The sequence below is a fragment of the Hyalella azteca genome, unplaced genomic scaffold, assembly GCF_000764305.2.
Source record: "Hyalella azteca isolate HAZT.00-mixed unplaced genomic scaffold, Hazt_2.0.2 contig3942, whole genome shotgun sequence".
Taxonomy (NCBI): Eukaryota; Metazoa; Arthropoda; class Malacostraca; order Amphipoda; family Hyalellidae; genus Hyalella; species Hyalella azteca.
The window spans coordinates 132,498-143,299 of record NW_025934170.1 but is presented as its reverse complement, the minus strand read 5'-3'; the positions used below and the strand labels follow the sequence as shown (position 1 = coordinate 143,299).

The following is a 10,802-nucleotide window of genomic DNA, read 5'->3' as shown; positions in this document are numbered from 1 at the left end:
AAGAAAAGAGGACATTCATGAAGAGTACCTACTTAGAACTTCCTTTCGGTACTGATGAAATATCAGATCAACCAAAAATATCAATAAACGCTAACAACGGAGGGCACTAAAATATCGATAATAATTATCTGTCAAATAAATTGCTCAAGCTCTAAATTATTACTGTCGTCGGCTAGAAAAGTACGAAAATATTCTGCTTATGAGTGTGTTAATAAAAAATTCATCGTAACTCAGTACAAGATAAATCATGGCCTATGCCATGATTTATCAGATAAATTTTATAGCCTTCAGTATGGCAGGAAAAGCATTGACCTACTCGTGAATGTTTCATGATCTTTATAGTATAAACGAAATGTATACTTCAAATTCGTATTTTTATCGAAAAACAAAAGCTTCGTAAACTCAACAAGTTATTCTCCTCTATGCGAGGAGGCATTGAAGGCTCTGTGGTAAACAGCAGGGTGACAAGGCGATCATTCTCTCACTGGTGATCAAAAATCAAACGTTTAATTCAACACTGAGCATTTGTGATTTATTACGTCATTTTCAGCGTATTCAACGCCACAGGATTCTTCACCACATGATAGTTATATTTATTTAAAAATAAATGCACCGTCGACCACCGAGGGTCGGTGGGATTAATTATTAGCCAGATTTCATTGACAATGTTTGGAGCAATAATAATAGTTAAGGGATTTTGTAGGGAAATATATCTCAAGTGGTCTAAGATGGCAATATTATTGAGAAATGTGGTTTTCAAAAAAATTTGTCATTTTATGAAAATCAAATCAAATAAATTCTCGATCAATTAAATAACCTAGTCGCTATGGAAGTTGGAAAATAATTAATTTTGAACTAAGATAGTTACTCAGATTGTTGAAAAAATTCGCACATTTCGTGAAAGAATTAATGGTTATTGCAAGCAGTTGGAGAGGCCCCCCAATTAAGACCCGCTGACATTGAGGCCCCCAAGACCCGCTGACATTGAGGCCCCCATGACCCGCTAACATTGAGGCCCCCAAGACCCGCTGACATTGAGGCCCCTATAACCCGCTGACATTAAGTTTATCAGGACCCGCTGACGATGAGGCCCCTTACGACCCGCTGGACTTGAGGCCTCCATGACCCGCTAACATTGAGGCCCCAAGACTCGCTGACATTGAGGCCTTTGAGGCCCCCATGACACGCTAACATTGAGGCCCCAAGACTCGCTGACATTGAGGCCTCCATGACCCGCTGACATTGAGGCCCCCATGACACGCTGACATTGAGGCCCCCAAGACCCGCTGACATTGAGGCCCCCAAGACCCGCTGACTTTGAGGCCCCCAAGACCCGCTGATATTGAGGCACCATGACCCGCTGACATTGAGGCCCCCATCACCCGCTGACATTGTGGCCCCCCATGACCCGCTGACATTGAGGCCCCCTAGGCCCGCTGACATTGAGGCCCCCATGACCCGCTGACATTGAGGCGCCTCAAAGACCCGCTGACATTGAGGCCCCCATGACCCGCTGACATAGAGACCCCCAAGACCCGCTGACATTGAGGCTCCCTTGACCCGCTGACATTAAGTTTATCAGGACCCGCTGACGATGAGGTCGTCGACGACGTGCAGGACGCCGTTGGCTGCTGTGATGTCCAGGTAGCTCGCGGCCACGCCGTTGATGCTCACAACGCCTGACGTGCAAAAATGTCATCCGCCACGTATGTATTTTTTAAAGTTCTCAGCCTCAAGTAATCTTTATTTGGGTAGTGCAAAAATGTCACCCGCCACGTACGTATATTTTAAAGTTCTCAACCTCAAGTAATCTTTAGTTGGGAATTAATGTATTTAATAAAGTTAGACGTATTCTACTGATGATGAGCTTGATTATTATAAGAACCTATGATCGAAACGATAAGATTAGCAATGTTCATTGTGATCATTATGGACGTACACTTTAACTTTATAAACTTTCACTTGCTATTAGCCAATTGAACAATATAATAAAACCAAGAGAGTTATCCCACTTGTAAAATGAAGTTAACACATTAATGTATATTCAGTATCAAATACAAATATAATGATGGAATAGAATTTAATTAAACATTTCCTGCGCCATGTAACATAAACCGATCCCAATGCTCGCTCAGAAGCGAGGTTCATAACGCACCTGTGCTGGAGTTCGTTGAGGTTGTGATGTTAGTGCCTGCGAGAGTTGTCAGGCTCGGGTACCGCGGGAAGCAAACGCTGTACCGGAACCCCTCAGCGATGTGCGACTGTAGCCAGGCTGTGACAAGATGATAACGTTCAAATTATTAATCATTAGTGAGCGCTGCACAGCTCATCAAACAGTGTAGAACCGGACCAGCTCGGTTCTGCCATGTCATTTAACTACAGGCTGGGACTCACAATATGGAAAATGGCGTTTTTGCAAAGAATTATAGCAAATAACTGCATGTCGTGAGGAGAGATTCAGAATAAAAGCGCAAATGTAAAGAAAAGTTCAGGTTATCAATTCGCAATTTCAAAGTCGATTGACTCAAAACTACGTTACATTTTAAGCGCTCGCGTCATACCTTCTGATGGACTAATGCCGGGAGGGAGTCTGGCCATGGCAGCGTTGCTGGGAGCAATCACAGTGACCGGCCGACGACCTGCATGAGGAGAAATTAAATCTCAAATGAATCCTGGACCTATACTTTCAAAAAAGTTAAGAGATCGTAAGTTCATCAGCCAATCATTGACGGCCTTTCAAGCAACATACACAAATCATAGAAAAGAAAATAGTGCTTAAGTACTTACGTTCACTTAGCGAGTTTTGAAAGTATGGCCCCTGGACTGAATACAACTGAGATAATATGTAAAATAATAAAAATGTTTTTTTAAAGACAGCACTGCTGAACAATCCAGTGTCTTGGATGTTACACATGTACAGTGAATTTCTAATTTTATTTTCGAATATTAAAAAAAAGTATTTTCCAAAATTTTGTTAAGATATCAAAATTTTGTAGATTTTCAAAATTATTTATTCCGTCAACTGATTCATGCATTGTCTCTGACTTTATGCAAGTGTGCAAAATTTCAGATCGATTGGACAGGTCAAATTGTGTCATATATGGATTATAAGATTCGTAGCAGACGAAATTATTTGTAATTTTTTTTAATGACGAAAAAAATTTTTAATTACTTAAATTATTTATTCTATCAATTGGTTCACGCATTGTCTCCAACTTTACGCAAGTGTGCTAAATTTCAGATCAATTGGATAGGTAAAAGTGTGTTAAATATCAGTTATAAGATTTGTAGCAGACAGACAACAAGAAGTGAAGTTAAAGAGAAGTGTTGTAAAAAGAGAAGTGTTGTAATTAATGTATTAAAAAATATCGATACCAGTTTAAAGCTATACATGCTATATGAAACTTGGAACACCCACTTGCTTGTCGTTCAAAAATAGGAAAAATGCAGATTTTAAATTCAATCTATAAATTCTGATTTAAAAATAAAATTCCAATCCTATCTTAGTCTTTACATTCTACCATATTCTGTCATGAACTAATTTTCCGGCGTATAATATATTATATTAAAATTCTGGCGTATTATTTTCCGGCGCCGGAGTTCTAAAATTTTTCGCCGGAAATATTCCGGCGTATGGTGAATAAGCGTTTACTAAGCCCCTATATATTTGTGGCGCCGAGCTTACAACACAAACGCACTGCTGATACACAAACTAAATTTGTTATATTAAAGATATTCGAAACATTTATGTCCCGGCGACTTCAATATCACAAAGTGGTAGTCGATCCCAGAAATTTGGATAAGCCCGGACTACGCATTCCAGATGCGTTGATTGACGTAGGTTGGAATAAACCCCGTCTTCCCATCAGGTAGGATGTTATATTATTTGGGTCTCGAAGGACCACCCCTCCTCCCCTAGACGAAGTCAGTGCCCCAAATCAAGAATTGGGTGCTACCGTTCACCAGCCACCGTCGCTCTCGGACGTCGCCTTGTGGCCTGCCGCAGCCACAAATTTCCAATGTAAAATCGACGATGAAGGCGAAATTTTGGGACCAGACTGTCGGGTATCGTGGATACGCAATGGGACAAACCTCTATACATGGTATCTCGAAACAGCAGACAACTTCATGTCCAATGTGAGATACTATATATCGGACAAAAAACAATCGTCCTTTTGGGGAAAATAATGTTCCGCACATTACCTCACGTAGGCCAAATGTCGCAGCTAGGATTGACGGTGTTCCATAGATCGTAGCCTCCACAGCAGGTAGGAAGTCTTATTCATTGGATCCCAAAGGACCCCCCCCCCTCAGTAGGCAGGATGTTTTATTTTTTGGGTCCCGAAGGACCCCCCTCCTAACTCCCTTCCCCCAAGAGCAAAGCAGTAGCCAGGTGAAGGCAGCGCCCCAACTCCTCAAGATTGGGCGCTACCATTCACCGGGCACCGTCGTTCTCGCCGCGTGGCCTGCAACAGCCACAAAAGAGTCTCCGCAAGAATGCGGTGAATCTCTTCCCCCTCTTGGGGGGCGGCGCCTCGCTTCGGCTCAGCTCTGGCGTCACCAGAGAACTACTGGGTTTACCAGAGAGGCTCTGTTGACAGGAAGTAGGCAGGACTGGCGAATTGCCAGTCCGACATGCCTTAGCTTGACATAGAAGAGCATTCCGTGAGTCTTTGGAGACCAGCCATTTTGTTAAAGATTTTTAGTTCAATCGAAATTTCAAAGAAAATCGATGATGAAGACGATTTTTGAGACCAGACTTTATATAGTCCGGTATTGTGGATACGAAATTGGACAAACCCCTATATATGGCGTCTCGAGACAGCAGACGACTTTATGGCCAATGTGAGGTCCATCGGGCAACGAACATTCATCGTTTTCGCTTAAAGAATCAATACATTTGATTTTCAAGCTTGATTAAAATTTCAAACATTTCAAATTGAAGGATAAGCCATTTAAAATTGTTTCTCGATCGATGATGAATAAATTGGTGCAAAAATTGCCTGCTGGCTTGATTGGAGGGCGTATTGCCCGTGGTTGAAGTTCATTGGTTCAACAATGGCATTGCCAGCGTTTCAGCAAAACACAACACTAATATATAATATTATTATATATATATATATTATATATATATTATATAACTAATGTTATATAATATATAAATAACACAGCAGCAATAAACAACACCAATATATATGGCCACCACACGCATACGACCAGCCACACTTGCTGCTGCAGCTCAACTCAACTGCTGCGTTCCAACTTCGCTTGTAAATATAAATAAAAATAATATACATTTAGAAATTGCTTTTTAAAGACAACACTTCTAAAGAATCCAGTGTCTCCAATGTTACAAGTAAACAATGAATTGCTCATTTTATTTTCGAATATTAAAAAAATTGTTTTTTTCATTTTTGGTAATAAATGAATATTTATACAAAATTATCTATTCTGTCAATTGATTCATGTATTGCCTCCAGCTTCACACAAGTGTGCAAATTTTCAGATTAACTGGACAGGTAGAAGTGTGTCAAATATCAGTTATAAGATTTGTAGCTGACAAAATTATTTTTTCAATATTTTTAATATCGGAATTTTTTCGTTAATTTTTCAAATCGTTTATTCTGTCAATGGATTCATGCATTGTCTCCAACTTTACGCAAGTGCGCAAAATTTCAGATCGATAGGATTAGTAGGAGTGTGTTAAATTTCGATTATAAGATTTGGAGCAGACAGAGAGAATCAATATAACAAGAAGAGAAGTTAAAGAGAAGTGTTATAATGAAATAAGCACAACTATAAGAATCGCAGGCTCAATGCTGTCAATTGAACTATTCGTGTATACGTAAAAATATAAAATAGAATAGAATACAAGTGTCGGCACTCAAGAAATAGGCCCATGGGCTGTTGCCGATTCTTGAATTTTTCGTGACTTGATTCACAAGGGATCCGGCCTTTTGAATCCGATCTTTCCATAGCTGACGAATTGATTGAGATAGCTGCTGGACTTATTGCAAGGACTGAACTTGCATTTCACTTATATATATATTAAATTTATACTTCTACTTAGACTCATATTTCAAGACAACATATGTTCCTGCATAGCTCCATCTAGTCTGTTCTTGAAGGCGTTCATACCGGAGCGTCAACGGTACTATCAGGGAGGCTGTTCCACATGTCGGTGATTCGAAGCGAGAAGAAATGTTGTCGCATGGATGTGTTACAACGCAGTTTTTTATTTTAGTTTGATTTTAGTTTATTATTAAACACGTTTGGCTCAGATCTACTGTAAGCTAGTACCAAACACCGACTAGTATTACTCATCAGCTTGTAGAATTATACAAGTATGAGGTTTGTTGCACAAGTTAAGTGGGACGAAGTTGTGGATTTATGCAACTGTTGTTGGGATTAATAAACAAATAGCTACCTATTTCTAAAAGTAACAACCTTGAAGCATCCTGCGGATGCGAGAGTTGGCAGCAAGTAAGGTGGTGAAGTTGGTGAGGGCGGGAGCGAGGGCCATGGTGGTGAGCAGGTTGCCGTGGGGGGCGTACAGGACGCGGTCCACGCCATGGATCACCCATGTAGAAGGACCAGCGTGGACAGACGAGCTATCAGACACCAGTCCACCTCCGGCTGACCACTGGGAGGCACGAATGGAATTATTACCACAATAAAAACCTTCCAGGAAGAAAGTAAACTGGTTCTGATTGCGAGTTGGCGCAAGGTTATGTCATGTAGAGAAATGCAAACTTGAGTCATCTTAAGGTCAATGAACACACATCCTGTTTTTCTGCTCAACTTGCGTGCAAATCCCAAGTCCAACGACCCTTGTCGTTGTGAATCATCACATGAAACACCCAGAAAATCGAAAAACATTTGGCAAGTCTGAAGGTCATCTAAATATACGATTATTTTAATGCCACCGATTTTTAAACGATTATTTTAACGTCACCAAAATATACGATTATTTTAACGTCACCTATATATACGATTATTTTAACGTCACCTTTATATACGATTATTTTAACGTCACCTATATATACGATTATTTCAACGTCACCTATATATACGATTATTTTAACGTCACCTATATATACGACTATTTTAACGTCACATATATATACGATTACTCCCATTCCCCTGTTGCATGCTCACCAAGTTGTCGCTGGACTCCATGTAGAGGGAGTAGCCCGCGTATAACGTAGGCAGTCTTGCCTTCTCCGTGAACATGTCCCTCGTGAGGACTCGTGGCACGACGTGGTACGCGGCGAGGTGCCGCAGGTCCTTCATGCTCAGGTCCAGCCCTCCTGAGAGACGCACGATCTCGATACCCTCGTTGCTGGGGGCGAAGATCGTCCATGGGCCTGATGGAGATAAGAGTTAGTTTAGTGACCCTAGGATTACTAGCGCTTCAGCTGCTAAGCTATCTCGCGCCGTGATGGAGATATGAAATTAGTATGCATACTTAATATGTAAACAATATATTATTATTCAATTTAATTTAAAATTAATTCTGCATAGTTCCTTCAAAATATGAATCAAGCCTACATACAATGATTTTGCAAAAATATAATCACTGGAAATCCTGTTAATCATTAGTTTATATTACAATTCAAACTCAAGTGGGGATAAAGCATAGTTTGAATAGTACCAAAAATTTCCACACGTTTCAAAAAATGTCTTAAATTCTTCATGTACACAACAAAGGAAGACAGTGAAGTCCACTATAACAACGAATTCATTACAAAAATTATATTTTGCGTTGTAAAAAAAAGATTGTTTGCTAAAATATTGTGAACATTTTCCATGAAAATTCGAACAACCTATACTAAGAACTGTAGAACAACTTACCACCGCGAATCATGTCACGGTTTAAGCCGGTGAGCTCCAGCATGTCAGCGAAAGCGGTGAGGTTTTGCTGCCTTAGAAACTCGATAACATTTATTTCTTGCTCATGAGAAGCTGACACAGCATCATCACTCTGCAGCTGTTGCTCTAACAATGATTTCCGAGCCGCTGCCGCGAGAGAAGAGCGTCCAGAAATTTGAACGGTAGAATTAGTAGGGAAATTAGATAATGGAAAATCCGTCGATGGAGGAAGTATTTCGGATATTACCGGAATGTCAGTGTTAACCGACACATCCTCGAATATTTCGGTGACCGATGAGTCAGTGGTTAAATCAAAAGATGTTGTTGTTACATCGTTGGGGCTGTGGGTAGTAAAGGAGAACTCATTTTCAGCTAGAACAATGATTGGGAACCTTTGTTCTTGCAGCAGTTGAGCATTCTGATGTTCTTCTATAAAATTATTCAATTCGGAAACAAGGTCTAGGCTCTTTTGTGTTTTAGGAGACAGCGTTGTAATTTCGACATCTAATGATTCTGTAGTTATCCCATCTAAGTCGATGATCTCATCAATTGCTGTTGTTCCGAATTCGAGTAATGGAGAATGTGTATTTGAGTCTGTGATAAAAGCCTTGTTGTTGATCAACACTCTCGATTGTACACGTTTATTATTCACTGACGTTTTTACTGAGCTGAGGAGCGGCGTACGAACAAGTGATCCCTGGGTACTTTTTCGTGAACCCGTCAAAGCGATGGTTTCGTTCAAAGCAGCTTTCGGCGCGTCCGTGTCTGTTTTCTCCAAGTGATCTGGAGTGGATGCTTTTGCTGAGATATCGTCAGTTCTAGTGGTGCTAGATTCTCTGCCAATGCCGCTGTCAACAGACAAAGAACTTTTAGCGCTGTTAGACGACAGCACAACAGATTCATCTCTAGTCAAAGTTGCTTGCGAAGCTGGAAAATTATTGCTTGTTCGTGCAGTCAACAAACCTGATGCTGAGGAAAAGCCTATATTCTCAAATGTCATGTTGTTTGCATTAAGAGTAGAACGAATTTCGTCAAGAAGTTGGGGAGGTAAAGATTTTTGAAGGGCTAACTCAGTTACGGAATTGTTGTAGAAAATTGACGGAGAGTCTAGAATGTGAATGTGTTTTTTGATATTTTCGTCAAGACCATCAATAACGTCTTTTAGATTCAAATTCCCTCTGGTTATTACAAAAAATGAATCATGGCCATCGTCGTCTATTGAGATTTCGAGAGCTGTTGAACCCTCATTTTTTGGGCTAAAATTGTCAAATTTATTTCTACTCGAAAGATCAAAAGGATTAATTTGACCGGGCTCAAGTTCAGGGGTTGATATGAAAACGTTGTTGACTCTTTGGGCGGAATCTGGAGATGAAGAAAGAGATCGACCAGCAGATAAACCCGTTGAACCGTCAGTATTTTGAGTTGAAGATGAAGAAAGAGTTCTGAGTGAATCCGCCGGAATTGCCGAAAAGAATGGATCAGTTCTCTCATCAGAGGAAAGATCCGGAGCATTGTAAAGAGTGAGGAAAGAAGGCACATTTCCAGCTGGTGGAGCAGCGGACGGTATAAATGCTGGCGGCTGGGATAAGTCAGACGTGCCTACTGTCGACGGCGTTCCAGAAAACGGCTGTTGCACATCGCCAGTTGTTGAGGCGGTAGGAAAATCTGGCTCCGGGGCAAAGCTCCCAACAGATTGCGTTCCGCTTATATCACTTCCATGTGTCTGTGATTGATCAAACTGAGCGATCGTCTCAGCAATAGTGACAAGACTATCATCGTTCGGCAAGGAATCAGTATTGAAGTCAAAATTTTCCATTTGGATGTCAACTTTTGCATCCGGTAGAGAAGAACCCAGGTCATTAAATGAAGTGTCGAAAGCAGCTGATGGAGCTTGAACACCAACGGTAATTTCTGGCAGTGGTATCCCAACGCCTTCTGAAATAATTAAATTTCCTTCTTCGTTGCTTGAAGTCGAGCCTGGAGACACAGCACCATAGTCAGGTGAAGGACTCACTGAGCCAAGGCTGGCCTCTGGAAGTGGAATCCCGACGTCAATGGGGAGCCGAGTATTGCTAACACCATAAGTGGAGTCAGCCGGAGCTCCAAAGTCTGTAGTTGGTATTCCTTGAGGGCCTATGTTAGCATCTGGCAAAGGAACCCTGACATTGGTGGGCGTAATTGTGCCATGATCACCTGCCTCTTCCAATGCATGACCGAAAGATGCTGATTCAATTGAAATACCTTGATTATCAGAGAGATCATGAACCTGTTCACCAGAAGTTGAATCAAAATCCGGAACAAAAGACGTAATAGGGTCGGTAGGAGACAATATACCGTACGACGGAACATTTTGATCTGCGCCTGCATTTGTATGAGGTTGTTGGAAAATGGAAGGCGAAGGAGCTACATTAAAGTTGAAGTTATCTTCTACTGGAGTTTGATAGAGGCCACTTATTTGAGGCACTCCGCGGCTGGCATCATTTTTAACACCAGCGGAATGTAAACTTCCTAAGTTCAGATTGAATTGAGGCTGAATGCCGGTGTCATCGACAGACTTGAATCCTTGAAGTTCGGAACTCACGAGAGAATTCGGAACTCCGTTAAAATTATTCTGTGCTTTTTCTATGATCCCAGTTCGGATTTGGTCCAGAATATTAGTCTGAGATGCAGTTGCATCGGAGCCAAGATCCGTGTTGGGGATGAGGTCTGCTAAAACGTGAGCCACTCCATCCACAGCTGACAAATCTGACACTATGATTGGAATTCCATTGGCAGTCATTGTTCCTGAAAAAATGAAGCCATTAAAATGTAAGTCATATAAAAGGCTTTTCATTCAATCGTCAGTTACCAGATGAAAAAATTCCTATCTGTCAATAATTCCTATTGAGCATTTCTTACAGCTAAAAAGATTTTATAATGATGCAGATCTT

General features: G+C 40.9%; 1 protein-coding gene across 1 annotated transcript in view; it reads right to left on the bottom strand.

The window, feature by feature from the left end:
- Nucleotides 1-1,180: 1,180 nt before the first annotated feature.
- Nucleotides 1,181-10,802, bottom strand: part of LOC108675177 — a 47,042-nt gene continuing 37,420 nt past the window's right edge. Inside the window, exons 10-15 of the mRNA XM_018163169.2 lie at nucleotides 7,855-10,656; nucleotides 7,159-7,367; nucleotides 6,448-6,643; nucleotides 2,562-2,639; nucleotides 2,156-2,272; nucleotides 1,181-1,679 (exon numbers count right to left, since the gene is read on the bottom strand). Of these exons, the coding sequence (XP_018018658.1) occupies nucleotides 1,579-1,679; nucleotides 2,156-2,272; nucleotides 2,562-2,639; nucleotides 6,448-6,643; nucleotides 7,159-7,367; nucleotides 7,855-10,656 (3,503 nt within the window). The 3' untranslated portion in view covers nucleotides 1,181-1,578. The remainder of the gene's footprint in view (nucleotides 1,680-2,155; nucleotides 2,273-2,561; nucleotides 2,640-6,447; nucleotides 6,644-7,158; nucleotides 7,368-7,854; nucleotides 10,657-10,802) is intronic.